General features: G+C 42.2%; 1 protein-coding gene across 2 annotated transcripts in view; it reads right to left on the reverse strand.

The window, feature by feature from the left end:
* The window catches only part of TMTC2 (transmembrane O-mannosyltransferase targeting cadherins 2), a 211871-nt gene that overhangs the window by 106377 nt on the left and 87944 nt on the right, over window positions 1-17550 (reverse strand). Inside the window, exon 2 of one of the 2 annotated variants that reach the window (XM_066634177.1) lies at window positions 15309-15858. In XM_066634177.1, the coding sequence (XP_066490274.1) occupies window positions 15309-15858 (550 nt within the window). Of the gene's footprint in view, window positions 1-15290; window positions 15859-17550 lie in introns of both variants that reach the window. The other variant, XM_066634175.1, reaches the window with a different exon arrangement.

A 17550-nucleotide genomic window follows, 5' to 3' on the forward strand; every position in this document is an offset into this window, starting at 1 on the left:
ACACTAGCTGCAGGGGATAGAATTGGGCTGTAAATCTCTAATAATCAGCAGTCATTTACCTTGGCTGCTTCTTTTCCTTCAACAGTACGTACTTTCTACTTCTCAAGAAGAATCTCAGAGACGAATATCTACAGCATTACATGACTTTCAATACGACGATGTTCCAAAACCACCATCCAGAGCGCGATACCATAGTCTCTCGAGACTGAAGGTTGCCAACAACAACAACATGACTTTCAATACTCGAAGTTTAGAAACTCATCCTACATAACTCTGAAGTGACACTAAATATTGGATATCCTCCAAAAAGCTAAAGGATGAAAGCAATATTTTTCAGATCTTACCAAGATCATAAATAGTCTTTCCCAAAAAGCACAGTGCTTATAAAACAAACAAAAAAAGAATCCTTATGGAAATGGTGAAAGACAGATATTTATATGCTAATTTTAATTGTAGTTTTATGAATAAATTTTGCATTACCAGGAGATCAGTATGTCCCCACGCCAAGAAAAACTTGTTCTATAAAAATGTGGTGGTCAGTCAGGATCCCAACTCCTCCATGTGGAAAGGCAGGAACTTCCACAAGTGCATGGAGTGAGCACTTTCCTATTCGGTCCATGAATTACATGGCGCCACCTCAACACCTATGAGAGGTCTCTCAGAGCCCACAAGAAGGCGCATGGGGTATGTAAGGGGTGTATGGAAAAGATCCTATGCACACACAAAGGTCCCATGCTTTTTATATTTCTTCCATACAGTTCAGATACCATAACACTTAGGTTGAATTTCAGTTGGATCCTCTACCATTCTAGTCTAGTTTTCTTAATTATCTAGTCTTAATTATCTAGTCTTCTAATTTCTTCATTAGACTAGTCTAGTTTTCTTAATTATCTGGTTAAACGCATTTTTGAAAGTATAAATATATACCAATCAGTAAATTCCCTCAAGCATTAAAGATGTGAAGTATAGGCTTTTAGAGAATTAAGAGAATAAATAAATAGTTGAAACAATAGCCAAAGCTCAGTATCAGAGAAAAACTAGATGCTGAGTTCAGATACCAATAAAGAAAAGAGAATAGATACTGAATTAACAAATAGAGAGGCATACAAATTGCTACCTAGAAGGCATTTAAGTGCTAATTGGCAACTGCTTTAACATCTTGATTGTCCAAACAGGAGGGCAGGAGGTCTGGTCTAGAGGGCAGAGCCTCCCTTAGCCTGAAGATAACATCAGAAGGTCGCCAGTTCGAGGACAGAATTGTGAGACCTTGAAGCAGCTGACAAGCCGAGCTGAGTGATTCCACCTGCTCTTGGTGTGAGCAAGAAGCGTCTTGGCTGCCCTCCATGTGAGAGATGGAGCTGCTTGTCAGCCTGCGTGGGAGAACTGGAGGCCAGAAGTGAGACCAAACCAGGAAGAGCCATCTGATATGTTGTCGGTTCTTGAAAGAGAGAACCTCTATGATTGCAAAAATCCCCTTGAGGGATTTAGAAATGCCTTCCTATGTAAACTGCCTTGAATAAAGTCAGAGGAGTAATCCGATGACCAGAAAGGCGGTATATAAATACCAAGTTGTTGTTGTTGTTATTAAAGGTTGTGGCACATTTAGATTTCATCCTGCATAGTTGAGGGTTTGTTCCTCTTAATAATTTGGAATTCAAAAGCTCAAGCACAATACTTGATATGTAAGTAACTGTACACAACTAGCATGACATTTGTGCTTCACTACCGTATTCAACTAATTTAAATCTGTTATGACTCCAATAAACTTTCCTTTGATTGCAATAAACAACTGAAGTTTAGCACATCAGGCCATGCCCTGAAATTATTGGAAGTCATGGTCCCAAGAATTTTTTTGGTTTAATAAATTATTTTTGTATGTTGAACTGTGCCATAATAGCATAGTACCCATACTTTGCAAAGATAAAGGAGATATGCAAAGATACCTTTGCAAAGATAATCTGCAAATCAAATTACTTTGCAAAAGTAAAAGGAAAACAGATAAAGAAAAATTACAGGGAGGGCCGTATCCATGAATTCAGTTGTCTGTGGATTGGATCCGCGGGGACCCCTATATGCGCCCCCTCCAGAGGCAAGGAGGGCTCAACTCCCTCACCTCCAGCTGTTCCTCTGAGCTCCGCAGAGTCCGCGGATGTCTGTCTGCGGCCTCTGCCAGGCTCAGACTGAGCTCGGAGGTTGGAAAAAATGCAACATCTGGTTTCAAAGCGAGCCAAAGCTCATCCACAACTTTCCTCTCACTAGGACACAGGGAGAAGCAGAACAAGGGATGGCAATAGCACAAATCTCAAGCAAAAGGCTTGTGAAAATCTTGGGGTAGCAGAACTTCACATTGAGCCAGAAATTTAGTTTTACTGTTCAGAGTAAACACTAAAATGACTTATTTTTGTTATGTTGCTGTTACTACCCCTTGCCATACTGCCTTTAAAAAGGATTAAAAGGGCAGTAATACAGGGGGAAAAGTCAGCCAGGTCTAAGTAATAGGAAGGGTTCTATAATTTACCCCCAAATTAGATTCGCCCTTTAGGTATTGATTAGGGCAAAATCCTGAATTATGTTTTTAAGCATTTTTATGGGTAACCTTGAGTCGATATCTCAACAGGCTTAAGCGATATTGAGGAAGCTGTGAAAACACATTTTATCCCTTTTCACCCGCTTAGGGTTAAATTTCTAAAAATTCCTTCTCAGTGGGTCCCCAAATCTACAGGTTGAGTCTCCTTACAGGGATGGCAAAAATTTGCATGGATTTGCACTATAGCAAATCAATTTAAAAGACAAAGTCTCTTTGCTCTGGTGATTTAAAAACAGCCTTGCTGACCTTTGCAATGCACACAGAGGCAGCCAGTGCCTCTCCAGGCACTTAGGCTTTACAAGGAGGCAGCAATCCCTGCCTTCTCCAGGAGCCCCCAGCAAAGGGGAAAGAATGGAGGAGGTGATAATCACTGCTATTTAGACTTCTTTCACGTGCTCAGGGGGAAGGGAAAAGTGAAGCCTGCAGAGAGAATAGTTGATGGTTGCCCTCTCTGGCATTATTAAACAACTATTTTCCTTTAATTTAAAGGGCCCTTATCAGCTATGAGACAGAAAAATCCGTGGATACTAAGGTTATACCTGTAATCACTTGTATGACTGTCTCTCTCTGCAACAGTAAAAACCAGTTTTTTAAAACCGATTTTAAAGGGGTGCATTTTTTCCCTTCTCCGGGGATCAGCACATCCCTTCTCATTTGCAGGGGCCATTCATGCTGAGTTAAATCCGTGTAGAAAAAAAATCTGTGTATAACAAGGTTGGACCAGTATATCTAGAGAGAGACTGAGCAGCATTTACAATATTTTCCCCTTCCATTTAGAAGAGATAAGTAAAGAGACTCTCAAAATAATGAGCAATTGGCATAGATTTCTGACTGACTCTGGCTGTATGTATAGTACACTGACCAGCAGTTTCTCAATCAGCAAAGTTGACTGAGTGGTAATTCAAGACGTTTTACTTTGTGAAAAAATAACAGGGGCAGTCCTGTAGATCACTAACAGCGCAGCGTGTTTACTTGAAAGTATGTATTTGTATCCTATGAAGCTTGCCCCCAGTGATGCCTTCTTGACAACCAGTACTGCAACTCGGAGCTGTCCAAGGTTCCCTGGGACAAGCATTGCAATCCCTCCTTAAAACTTTTTTTTTACACTTTAATGATTTTATTTGGACTGTACAGTCAAATACATTTTGCTGTATTCTATGCTCTGTGAGTCTCTTTCAGAACTTATCCTATTTCCACCAGCGTTCCACCAGTGAAGACTGCCTTACATCAGTTGCAAATAATCTACATTTTGATGAGCAAGGTGTCTTTGTTCTGTCTTTTACTACAAACCAGGATAGCTTATAATGCTAACCTTCAACCCGACAATGAGCACTATGGCCTTGGGTTCTTTTCCAGGTGATATTTTATTCCAGGCTAGAAAAAGGATTCCTTTACCCCTTCTTAATAATAATAATAATAATAATAATAATAATAATAATAAGAAGAAGAAGAAGAAGAAGAAGAAGAAGAAGAAGAACTAATAATAATAATAATAATAATAATAATAATAATAATAAGAACAACTAGGAGTTTATATGCCACCTTTCTGGTCATTGGATTACTCTTCTGACTTTATTCAAGGCAGTTTACATAGGCAGGCATTTCTAAATCCCTCAAGGGGATTTTTACAATCATAGAGGTTCTCTCTTTCAAGAACCAACAACATTTCAGATGGATCTTCCTGGTTTGGTCTCACTTCCAGCCTCCAGTTCTCCCACGCAGGCTGACAAGCAGCTCCAACTCTCACATGGAGGGCAGCCAAGACGCTTCCTGCTCACACTAAGAGCAGGTGGAATCACTCCGCTGGGCTTGTCAGCTGCTTCAAGGTCTCGCCATTTTCAGCTGTTCAAGGAGCTGCCAGTGTCCTCGAACTGGCGACCTTCTGATGTTATCTTCGGGCTAATGGAGGCTCTATCCTCTAGACCAGACCTCCTGCCCTTCCTCCAATTCTCACCCACCTTGAAGCTGCTGTGTGGGGAAGGGATGCCTTTGTGCCTTTCTTTCCTGGCTCTTAAAATGCTCCTCGGGCAGCATGCACAGCAAGCACTGAGACGTGTTGAAAATACATTTGAGAAATGAGAAAATACCTATGAATGAATGGTGATTGAGAGAAGAGGGGAATTCACGAACACAGGTATCTTAGCTGCAGGGATACATTAAAAAAAAACTAGCATGAAAACCAATTTCCACTAGTAACCATAACAGTCCTGTTTCAGTAAGTTACCCTTATATTGCAGTTTCATTCACAGACAAGCTACATCTGAGCTCTCAGAAATTTGCTTATCGGAACTATAAACATATTAAACATACATTTAAGTTTATTGGGTGTCAATAGCGGTCAGGTTACAGCTTTGGAAAGCAAAAAATTTTTCAAAAATATAGTCCTTCTTCAAACAGGTATTTTTAAAAGGAGCTTGCGATCTCTGCAGTGTTTCCCATTGCTCAAGAAACAGGGTTACCTAATCTTATAATCCAAAACATTCTGGCGTTACAGACCTATCGATTTCAAATTTATCTTCAGGATCAAGATGTAAAACTGGAACCTGAATAAAAAATATGCATTGCTTATTCCAGCCATAAAGGACCTAAAGATTATACATAAAATGCTACCAGATTATAATGAATCACATAGTTCCTGGAGCAACCCATCACCTGCAACTAATAACTCAAAAAAGGACAATGAATTTAAATTCTGAATTTATTTTTGCAGGACTTACAACTTTTACCAATTGATCTTGTTATGTCTACCATAGAATGATCAAAGATGGAAGAGAGTACAACCTGACATTAAGTTCACCAGTTAAATTCTTCAGTTACTTCTAGTAATTATATCTTCAAATCAGTTAAGGGATGGTTAGTTGTTATAGTAATTTGCTCTACTCCCAAACTTATCCCCACCAATCCATAATATATAGCCACATTATCAGAGCGGGGAGACAATCAGATGCTGGGGGTAATATCTTTTATTTACCTCCCAGTAGGCCAACCCTTATCACCAATGGGTCTTCTCAGACCAGTGCCAGCTATTTTGCTGACATACATCCAAGGAGGAGGGCAGGTCTAGGCTGAAAAAGGGGGATAGGATCCAAACTGTGTAACTGCCATCAAGATCCTCCTACCCTCAAACTGTCCCCTGGTTTGTCCCACTCCCCACCCCAAACCATGCATAAACTGCCCCCCTCGACCACTTTACCTGTCCAGATGGCAGAGCATCCAAGCAGTTCTGGTGCACATCCAGAAATCTCTGGCTGTTTCCACCAATGGTTCCATCACGTGAAAAAAATTTGTGCAACATCTGTACTGTTCCAGGGTCACTTGAGACAACAGATCATGGGATCTGCTGTCATGAAAGGTGAATAGGATTGGGCCATTAATTATCTAGAGCAGTGGTTTCCAAACTTTTTCAACTGCCAGCTCCCTCGACCTAATGGGCCATTGGATGCAGCTCCCCATTAGGGATACAATCCTATACATTGTATTGGGTGGCAGGTTTTTTTTATAAGGACTCTGCAGTTTCCCTGGCTGGTTTCTGTGGCTCCCTGGGGAGCCGCAGCTCACAGCTTGGGGACCATTCATCTAGAGCAATATACTGACCTGACATGGTCATCTGCAATTAGAGCCACATATTGGTGTGTGCTAAATTATGCCGGCAGTGCTGTCACTCTTAAAGACATAAAGCATCTACCCTTCTTTGCAAATAGCCAAACCCATGAGATTAGACAACTGACACAGTAGACTGCAGTAATTCTATTAGCTCCTAAAGGTATGTGTCTAATGGGAATTCTGTTTCACTTGCCCATCAAGCTCCAGCTGAAATACTTTCATCCAGCTGTCAGTCATTCCTTGGTCTAGTTCTTAGCATTTGTGGGCTTGCTAAGAAAAAAAATATGGGTGATATTTTGTCAGATGTTCCAGCTTCTACTAGACAAACTCTGAACAGGTCAGAAGTAAATAATTTTGTGCTAGAGACAGATCACCTGAAAATAAATTTATCTCAAGTGGAAGCTAGTTATATGTTTCAATAAATTACCTGTGCACTACTGTAATTGCCTAACATTCAGTATCCAATGGGTCACATATCCTGTATAATAGATCCAAGACTCAGAAAGTGAATCGAAACCTCACTATAAGCAACCAACCATATTCACATCTCATGGACTCATATAGAAACAGGGTCACCATTAGTGATCAAAGAACTGAAGTAGCCATGAATTCACAGGACTTATTATCTTATCATAACCAATAAGGAAGTCCTACTGTGTATGTTTGGGTGCATGCAGTGCACATTCATGTTGACAGCTCTTCTGAATAAACTCCAATACAATTAAGGCATGAAAGAAAAAGAGACACTGTAGTTGCTTTTTAAGCCATTTCTTCCCAACGCTGCATGTACAAAATGTGTGGGCCAAGGCAAAAATGGGTTAATTTTATTTCTGAATCACCACGTCTCCGACACGTGACATGTAAACCATGTTAAATCCCATTAAAAATAACCTTCAGGCCTTCTCAACTGCTGGAGCTAATCAACAATTTTTTAAATCTTACACAATTTCTGGAAGTTGTTCAATTGTTACCTTGAGCAAGTGTCCCAAAAAACACTTGTTCCATAGCTGTAGCTACTGAGAATGCATCTCTGTTCTTAGGCAAACTTAATTTTCCCTCCCGGGTGGCAAATGAGCATTATCCGTTTGGGGTTTTTTTTTGGGGGGGGGGGGTCATTTCAGAGCCAGAGTGTAAGCCCTTTTTAAAAAATTGCTTTCAGACTATATTGCTTTTGACATTATACAAGTAATCACAAATTATGCAAATAAGCTTTTAACTGATCCCTAAATGCACAGTTCTCTTCAACAGCCCCTGGAAAAGGGGGAAAAAAGATTGCCAGGGAAATCAAAGCAATTTTGGAAACTTAAATTTTAGATTTTTTATTCATTTATATAAATATATTTATTTATTTACTTATGTATGGGCATCCTAATCCCATGGATGGCATCCTAATCCCATGGATCCTAATCCCTGCCTCCCACCAGCAGGGCTGCCGCTGAATCCAGCACCTCCTGCGCTACCACGGGAAGCACCTCGGGAGTAGGGAATGTTCGTCCCCTTCCCCCGGGTAAAGGAGGCAGTCCCGCAATGGGGCTACTCTCTTTAGCTGCACCCAAAGGACACGGCTAAAGTAAAGGCGCTCGTGTAAGGCACGCAGTCTCCGAGCGCCTAGGATCCTGCGGAGCTCTGCGGATCCTCCTCCCGCCTGCCCCCAGGCACACCTCTGGCATGCCCCCCTCCCCACATCACGCCAGCCTCCCTGCCCCCTCCACATGTCATGCTGGCCTCCCCCCTCCCCGGAACGCCCCTGTCCCCACCCCGTTTGCCGTTCTGCAGCCCAGTGGTCGCAGGCACTGCCGAGCTGCGGAACGCGGGTGCCCGCCGGTTGGTGGCTCAGCGCCAGCCGGAGCTGAGCCACCTCCAGCGGGAGCCTGACAGTAAGCCCCGCAAACGTGCCTTATGACACGTTTGCAACTCTGGTCCGCGCCGCGGAGGCACGCCGCGGACCAAAGAATTGGGCCCTTAAATATTTAAGATATATATCTTAAATTATGGTGTATGGTATCTTATATCTTAAATTATGTTCTTACCAGTTTTGTTTGTTTAGAAGTTCAAGCAGTTTGTTTTAAAAAATCTGTGTGACTTAGGAATGTGTCATTCTGTTGAAAATTACACTAAAGAAAACATCTACTTATAAAGTATATTTGTTTACTTTTATTTATTTTGAACCTTTATTGCAGTAACTGACAGTTCAAAATAACCTGTTTTGCTAGAAGCCAGAATGGAATTGAAAACGACACGTAACTACACAGTAGTCTGCCGAATTGGTAAACAGGCTACATCAAAGACATAAATAGGTAGTAATGCAGGAATTCCATGGCATCCGTGTCCTTTCACTTCATGGCAGGAATAATAAACTCAGTAGAGCATAGCAAAACCATCTGGTGTACTGTAGAGAGCCCAAGGAGGCTAACTTCAGAGAGAAAGGTCACATGAATCTTCCCGCCAGTATGTCTTTACAAACTGCTGACAAGCGATTCTTTACAAGCCGTGAAAGTTAAGACCAAGAATGAGGAAATGCTCATACAGGACTAGCTTCAGAGCAACAGCACAAATCTGAGTTGTTTTTGAGAAGTAATTATACATTTAAAAGAAACCATGATAATTGCCTCTATTGTTCCTACAGACAAGTCAGATTTGAACTAGTAAGACAATCAAAGGAGACTTGTTGGCATGATGTAATTGGGGAAAAAATGTTCAAAATTGTGTCCCTTACTGAACGGGAAGGCTTTGCTTAGGAAATGCAACAGAAATTGAATATAGAAGAAATGTTTTGTTGATGTGCCCTGCTATTTTTTTGCTTCCTTTTTCAATTGCTACTATCTTGTTATAGATTATACAGGGGGAAAAAACCAAGTCTTGTTTATTTCAGCAAAGCTTTCATGGACTCCAGTTCTCTTCATCAGATGGATGGACTGTAATCCATGGAAGTCTTCAAGGTGCAAATCTTTGTTATGTCTGCTCCCCGCAGACTTAGGGCCCAATTCTATCCAACTTTCTGGTTCTGATGCAGTCACAATGCAGCCCTTACCTTGAGAAGGCCTCCATGACTGCTCCCCCACCCCTGCAAGGAGCAGAACATGGCTTCGTCGACACTGGAAAATAGGATAGCATTAGGTCCTTAATTATCTCTCTCTACAATGTATTAGTAGAGTTGCATGATTGGCACCCCAAGCCTATGTGGATGCCAAACTGGGAGAGCAGAGGTACTAGTGTGAAGTCTGGCAAAGTCTATGCTTTGTCACAGAGGTTGGTCCTCTGTCCACAGAGATAGAAAAGCTGGTGGGGGTGTGTGAGAGAGTTGTACCACTTACGTGGTTATTCTGGCTGCCACATATCTCCCTATGGAACTTGCCTGAGCCATGCTAGCTCTATTGCTAGCATAGCACTTCACAACCATTGGAGGCATGTCCAGCTTAAGAAGGGGCTTCAGGATCCATCACCTGCCAATTCCACCTTGGCCAGCCTCTGCCACTCTCCATCCTGTTTCAGCCTCTCCACCGGGGAGTTGCACCAGAAGCCAATCTGTGCCCTTTTATGTCTCCCTTCAGCTGACCTAATAGGTTCTATCATCACCATAATGTCTACACAGAAGTGGATGGGTAAGTGTGTTAAATGGAGCTTACTTCTAGGAAACCGTGTTCAAGTTTGCAGTCCTAAAAGCTACAGCATCAACATTTACCTTAAGTTGCACCAGCCAAAATTCCCTCTTCTATACAACGGTTAAAGGTATAGACACTCCATCCTCCATTGTATCTGATCACTCTGACCACAGGTTACTGTCATATTGATAAAAATACTAACTGGGTTTTCTCTTTTTAAAAGTTTGCATCTCCACTTCACAGCTTGGTCAAAACCAATTTCTGCCCAGTCCACAAGTGTACACATTTGATCCCTGTTGCATATATGCAACATATATACAACATTGGGCAACATTGGGCAAAAATGGTTTAAGATGGAATCCACCAGCAAATGGCTGCTGTCAGTGAAGGAGCAGAGCAGCGATTTTCAACCTTTTTCATCTCATGGCACACTGTCAAGACGTTAAAGTTGTCAAGGCACACCCCATCAGGTTTTTAACAATTGACAAGGCACACCGTTACTGGCATGGGAATCACATCCCCTGATGGTCCTCTTAATAAATGACATTCTCCCAAACTCCCATGGCACACCTGTGAACCATGCACGGCACACCGATATGCCACGGCACACTGGTTGAAAATCGCTGGAGCAGAGGAAGCAGAGGTAGCACATTAACTCACAGCCCACTTCTGACTGCATTATCAAAAGTAATCAGCATTGTTCCAACAGACAGCAGTCCTGCCTCTCCCTCTATCTTATCTGCCTTATCTCATCTAAGTTTTGGCTTAAGGCATTCTGACTAGAGCCTGCTACTCACACTATCTTGTAAAGCACCAACTACACTGCACAAAAGATGAGCAATAATGAAATAATCCCTACCAGACATTTGACCTGCCTATTAACCAGAGCAGTAAAAAGCTTCTTCTCCCCCCTCCCGCTTTTTAACAGCAGTTCTTGTTTCCTAAAAGAAAGGAGGCTACAGGGCACAAATAAATGAAAATATTTATTCTGACTTTCAAACACTTATAATGGGATATACATACTGAAGAAATTAATTTTCGTGTGAGTAATCCTGACTGCAAGGACTCTGCAAGGGAATAAGCAGTTGTGTTCCCAACCTTTCGTTCACTCTTCAAAGTGTAAAATCCCACAGTGTGCACACACAAACAGGCCATGTTTAACAGTTTGGTGCCTTTGGTACATTAGTCTCAAAACACTTATGCCTGGATAGTGGAACTGGAAGGAAGTCAGGCTGCATTCCTGATCTAATCTGTGCTTACCAAATAACAGATTATTAGGTTCTAGCATTTGCATAGCGACACAAATTTTTCTAATTATGATTACACAGTGTTGCCTTAAGTGCTGCACAGGGATCCTTATAAGCTCATAAACATCGAGTGGTAGAATCACATATGAAGATCAAAAATCCCCACGCCACTTTTAAAATGGTAACCTGCATATGAATTGCTGTCATTCAGTTTAGGGATTTTTAAACAGTGATGCTACATATTGCACTTTTGCCTTCATTGTACTGCTTACATTTATTCTTACATTTATTCTTTAAAATACATTGATTTCATTTACATTTATTCTTTAAAATGAAAAAAAAAATGGCTGCAACAGCTGACCCAGTGGGCAGAGCAATCCAACACCCCCCCCCCCAGCCAACAGCTCCCAAGTGTCCCACATTTGCGACTACTCAGGAGCAGGGCAGGCCAGCGCAAGAGCGTGCACTGGCCTAGCAGCGCCAGACCTGCACCCGGAGAAAATAAGTTTTGTGCTGGCTCAGAAAAGCTAGCACAGGGGGCCGAAAAGGTGGGGAGGTTAGGGATGGCAGCACAGGAGGCAGATTGGGTCCGGAAGGGGGTGGGACTAGCTGCAGCAGCACAGGCTGGATCGTAACCTCCAGCCCCTGTCCCAGCCTGACCAACGTTACCCTGGCCACTAGGATTTGAGTAGCCCCATAAGGCTGGCTGGTGTGTGACACAGGGGAAGGGCAATAAAATCCACTTACTCCAAGTTATGCCCCAGTCCGCACCTATCTTGCGCTGGATTCAGTGCAGGCCAGTTGGCCTGAGTGTTACTGCGCAAATTAGGATTGTGCTCTTAGCAATATAACAAAGTGAGGGTGCCAATTTAACCTTTTTTCAAATATGGTGCTCCTGTAACACATGACCCTTAACATCTCAGCTCCTCTTAAGCATTTGACTGCTGTGTTACAATAAGTCTTAGAGCAAGAACACGCATTTAAAATTTACAGACATGTTTTCAGATTATGCCTCTGAAACTAAGTTCCAGAATAATACAACTCTGTTTTTTTAAGTAAAGTCAACTCTGCATTTTAAAACTGTCAGCTCCTCTAAGAATTTTAAACTTTGGTCAAATAGCAAAAGGAATCTATGAATGCCCGACAGCCTGATTCAACTCAACTCCCCACATGGCAACGCAGCAGCGCTGGTGTGGCTATGCGGCAATCTGTGGGGCATATTTGGCTGCTAGACAAATGCTGAGCAGAGGTCTTCTCAGGGTCAGAGGACATTTCTCCTCTTGCATAAACCCTAGCATCTGCAATAGGCCAACAGAACTGCACCAGCGATATCACTGGCACAAGTCCTCATTGATTCATGCAGGCTGATCAAGTCCAGAAAGGGATTTGGCACTTGGGCACCGCCGCCAAACCCACTCCCCATCCAGTCCTGACCCACCCACCCCACTCCATCTCCTCCCCATTCCCATTCAACCCCCTCCCTGCCCTTCCCCTACCCAGACCAATGGCAGGCCTCCATAGCCCTCTTGGTGTGTGCAGAAAGGCTCCAGCCAGCACGCTGCATAGCCACAAAGTGCTTTACAGTGTTTTTGTGGCAGCCTGCGCCAGCAGAACGCATATTCCACTGGCACAGGCCTTTGTTAGGATTGGGCCACAAGTCATCTTTAGGTTAAACCATATGCTAAGTTTTTCTGAAGTTAAATTGGATGTTAACTGTTCACAATGCCATTTTGGAGCATTAATTTTGCATAGCTACACTAAAGTGACAATGAGTTTCCATTAAATTTCAAATAACAAATTCGCAGTATAAAACCAGATTGTGGGTAACAGAGCCTGTTATCACGATGGTGACACATTTCATGCTACTGATAACTGGTAATGAATTCCATATGAAAAACAGATTTCCAGTTTTTTTTTTTGGGGGGGGGGGGGGAGAAACGGAACTATTTCCTTAGTTCATAAAAATTTATTCTCCTCCCACTCTTTTATTAACAGCAAGTTATTTGGGAGCATTTTATCAAGCTACAAGGCATGCATTCAGATCAGTTAATTTCCGTAACAGTGGCTTGCACATAATATGTAGATGCTAGGCATTTAACACCACTGAATTAATAACATATTCAATAAAGAGCTAATTTAAATGCATTTTAAATCAAAATATTGTCATGCCCTCTGTCCCATTCGAAAAAAGGTGGAGGAAAGAAGAGACCAAAGCAGAGCAGAGACTTAAATTAGCTTTGTAGTACTAATTGGACGGAAAGCTGTGATTGCAAAGTTGATTAATAGCCCTGTACTCAGGCTGGAAATTGCAACTGCAAAAGAATTAAGCCTCTGAATTTGCATACTGTCTATAATTACAACCCTTTTCAAAGCTCATTCTCTTTTTTTTTCCCCCATCACATTGTTGTGTTTTTTGTAATTTGTGTAGGTCTAGCTCATGACATATAGAATTGCTAAATACACAGGATACATGTACCCTACAACTCGGTTTAGCTGCATGGGCAGCCCAACCCTAAGCTGTATTTGCGCAGGCCCCCTGAGCTAGCTCTTGTCACAAATGTTTGCTCCTTATGCCTGCACAAGGAAGTGCAAGGCACAAGGACGCACAAGGCAGGCACTGCACCCTATGCCAGCCATGCCTGCACAAGGACGAGCGCCAGCTTGGCAGTGCCAGATTCCATCTCAGTGCTGGACTGCACAGGAGATGGGAGAAGGGGGCGAGAGGGTGTTGCAGTGGTGGTCGGGGGTATTTCTGGGCAGGGGAAGGGTGGAATGGGGGAGGGCTGGGCCTGGGAGGGGTTGGGATCAGCAGTAGCAGCATATGCTGTATCCTAATGCCCACTCCCAGGTCTCAGAGACACACTCCACCTCTGGTTCATCACTTCACTCCGCATACTAATACGAAGCAAAGACTGTCTGAACTGCCCCTAACTGCATAGGATGGTCCTCTCCCCATGACTATGCACAGCAGAGTAAAATATTGGGTACAGAGGGACCTGTGGACTCTGGGCTGTAATTACGAGTGTTCAGGGTGGTATTTGTGGTACTGCCCTAAGGTTCTTTCCCCTCCTTTTTCACTTATATGTGTGTTGCAATTGCATCAATTGTGGATACTCAGAATTCCATGCACTCAAATAACCCTAAATGAACACAATACATACTTTCATCAGACTTCTTTAAGGGTGTATTAAAATCACTGAGGATCCAAAGGTTTCCTGATAGAAAGGAACCTTTTGGTCCAGTTCACTGTTTGGTGGCACCCACCTTAAATGTTTTGCCTAGGAAATTATTGGGAGGAATTCCCCAGCCCACTTTCATTATCAACCCTTCTGAGATACAAAAAGCAGATGTCGGACTTTTGACCCCATGAAAAGGTCATGAAACGTAATATACATATATACCCTTGCAACCAAGCTTCAGCATTATTTGGCTTCTTATTACACATTAATATTAGTTTGCCCTCACTTAAACATACACCAAACATCTATTCAGACATTACAAGTGCATATAATTAGTTTTTAAGTCCATCAGCCAAACAGACACATCCACATTTAACTAACGGCCAGTTCACATGAACTTTAGGAACATGGCCAGCTGTTTATTTTCTCAGTCCAACATTTCTCCATCTTTGCACATGGTCAAGTGGCTGAACGGGATCTCCGCTATGGATGTAAATCAGGATTCAGTGTATCACTACTCAACATGCCCTACAATGATCAAAATTCTATGGAGCAACATGACTTTTGCTTGCAGTAGAACAGCCTCAGTCTTACAGGAAGAACCCGAATCTGGGCCAACGGAACTGCTAGTCAGTAGAAACATGGCAAAGCATTATGTGATTGGGCCATAAATTATACAGAAATCAGTAACACAAAGCCAAGCACAAAGAATAAAAATGTGGAATTTTTTTTTCTGCCAGTATGGGTAAACAAATTGTGTGTGTGTGTTTTTTTTTTGTTTTTAGTTTTTTGTTTTTTAAAAAGCAAGCATGTTTTCCCAAGAGGTGTTTTGTAGGGGGGAAAAAAACAAAAACAGAGATAGAATGGGAACATGGTTAGAATGTCAAACATCAGCTCTAAGCAAAAACAATGCTGAATGAATTCAATTATATTTCTACCATAAAGCATCTGTGCTTGTCCTTGCTTTACAGATCAGTCTGAACTATTACGTAATCTCATGCACTTTTAGACAAATGTGTTTATCTCTGACCAGTGCAGGAATACATACTTATGAGTCATGGTTCTCACTCACCTTGTAGACAGCTGGAATTTGGTGCATTTTCAGCCTGTGAAACACAAAGACATCATAAACTGCTGAAACTGCTAGAACTGTTACGCCCTGCTCCTTCCACAACATACTGCAAGTGGCACAAAGCCCTGCACCAAAGATCCAGCCCCAGGTTCCTTCGGAATAGCTTCTTGAGCAGCAGTGTTTTGTATAGCACATGAGGGAAAGCAGGAAAAAAAGGCAAGCTCCAATATCAGCCCGTCCCACAATTCCAGCCACAGCTTCAGTATGGATTGGATGAGAGGCAAACAGCAGGCCAGCCAGTAAAGTCCAATATCCATCACCAAACAGTATCCGAGAAAAGTTTGTGAAAAGACCGGTGACTGCAGCATGTAAGAGGACATTTACAAGATGGTAGCTCCATGGATCCATTCCTCCGATAGCATGGTTAATACGAAAAGAGAGCGTGCAGAGAGGTCGGTATGATTTATGGCTCCCACTGTGGGTCAGGAGAGTGCCCCAGAAGTCATTGTAGAATATTTGAGTCCATGGTGTTTCTGGGAGAAGATCTTGGTTTGTCTTGATTGCTCGGCTAAAAAAAAAGACACAGAGAGAGTGAGAGAAAGAAAGAATCAAACAACGTAACAGGTGAGATCGCTCAAATAGTTACAGTGAAATTATTATATGCAGATTCTATTTTATTATTTAATTAGCACCAAAAGGCATGCTGAAAGAGCGACAGCACTTATTAAGTTTTACACTCCATAGTTCAAGCAGAGTTAGAAGTATCTCTTCTATTGACTTTTTTGCTGTAATAAATTTCCATATAAATTGGCTTTTAAACCCTTAGAAACAGATGTTATGCTGAATCCATTAAATTAAAACACCCTTCAATGACATTCATCCGAGTCTAACCCAGAAGCAATCACTTATGTGTTGATGGGTTATAATTAAAATGTAAAAGAAATATGAGTTACTGACAAACACTGTGGCTGAAACTAGCAATTCTTTTAGCATTTCCAAAGTAAAACCCCAACTGGACTCCTACCTGTGCTAACTCACATGAGAGAATGAATCCTGTCAACATGATTTAACAATAACTACATGAAATTACCAGATTTTCATGTAATTTTCATGCAAATTTTTAATACGCGGAGAAACTGCCAGGCAGATTCATACATCTATATAATAAATACAACTCTGTAGCTCATAATAAAGTATAGATTACCAAAATGGAAAAAATATCTTACAGGTACTTGAAGTCAAGGTTTACAAGGTCATCAAGGACACTTTCATTAAAGGCATTAGTGAGCAAAGTTCCATCTGTTAGTATCCAAGCCTCAGGGCTAAGCCATGTTCAAGAAGGGGGGGGGTGACCTCAGAGATTTGACACCCTCTAACTGGAGAGGACATTTGCATCAATAAAAGGACAAAGAATTGAGTTCCTCAGAAGAAGAAGAAACGACCAATTGTCAGCTGCAGCTCAAGACTGGTTCTCTGAATCTTCTACTTAACCTCTTCTTTCTCCATATTCCTAGCAGAGTTAGTATATTGCAGAAAGTTTACATGGTAGTTTTGGCCCTATCCTTGGCAGTGCACATGCCAACACAGTGTGCTGGCCCATGTGAGCTGCCAGAAGCTGCCATGCTCATTGTGGAAAGTAAGATCTGAGCTGAGCAGAGGTGGAACAGGATGGGGAGAGGGCAGGGAGGGGAAGTAACGAGGCAGGGGAGGGCGGTGATGAGCAAGGGAGCAGATCAAGCCCAGGAAGAGGTAGCATCAGCAGTGCTGGCACACACCACATCCTGTTCCCCATCCTGGGTCTGATCCGCTGACATGAGTGCATGAGGACTAGGAGCCAGATATGTAGCTTGCACAGGTCTGAGTAGACCCATTATGTGGGCTAGGGCTTTCCTTGAGGCAAGGGGACAAATGTTCCATTACTTCAAGGAGGACTCCAGTCTGCAAAATTCCCCCACAGGATATACCACGGTCTGTGCTGGCCCCACTACACTGCTGCTTGGGAATTTGCACTGCACTGGGCTGTTAGACTCCTATTATTGATATTAGGTTTAGGATGGCATTCCTATAAGGAATAAACACTGATGAGTTATCCCCTTACTACAAACTGCTATGGGGAGAGAAAATAGATTAGTTTACATTTCTGTTTTAGATATACATTTGATTACTAGAATTTATTGTTTGAGTAGGATGCAGCAGAAACTGGGAATAAAATCTCAGGGATCCTGAAACACATTACAATTCATCTTATTTTTTTATGGAA

The sequence above is a fragment of the Tiliqua scincoides genome, chromosome 7, assembly GCF_035046505.1.
Source record: "Tiliqua scincoides isolate rTilSci1 chromosome 7, rTilSci1.hap2, whole genome shotgun sequence".
Lineage (NCBI taxonomy): Eukaryota > Metazoa > Chordata > Lepidosauria > Squamata > Scincidae > Tiliqua > Tiliqua scincoides.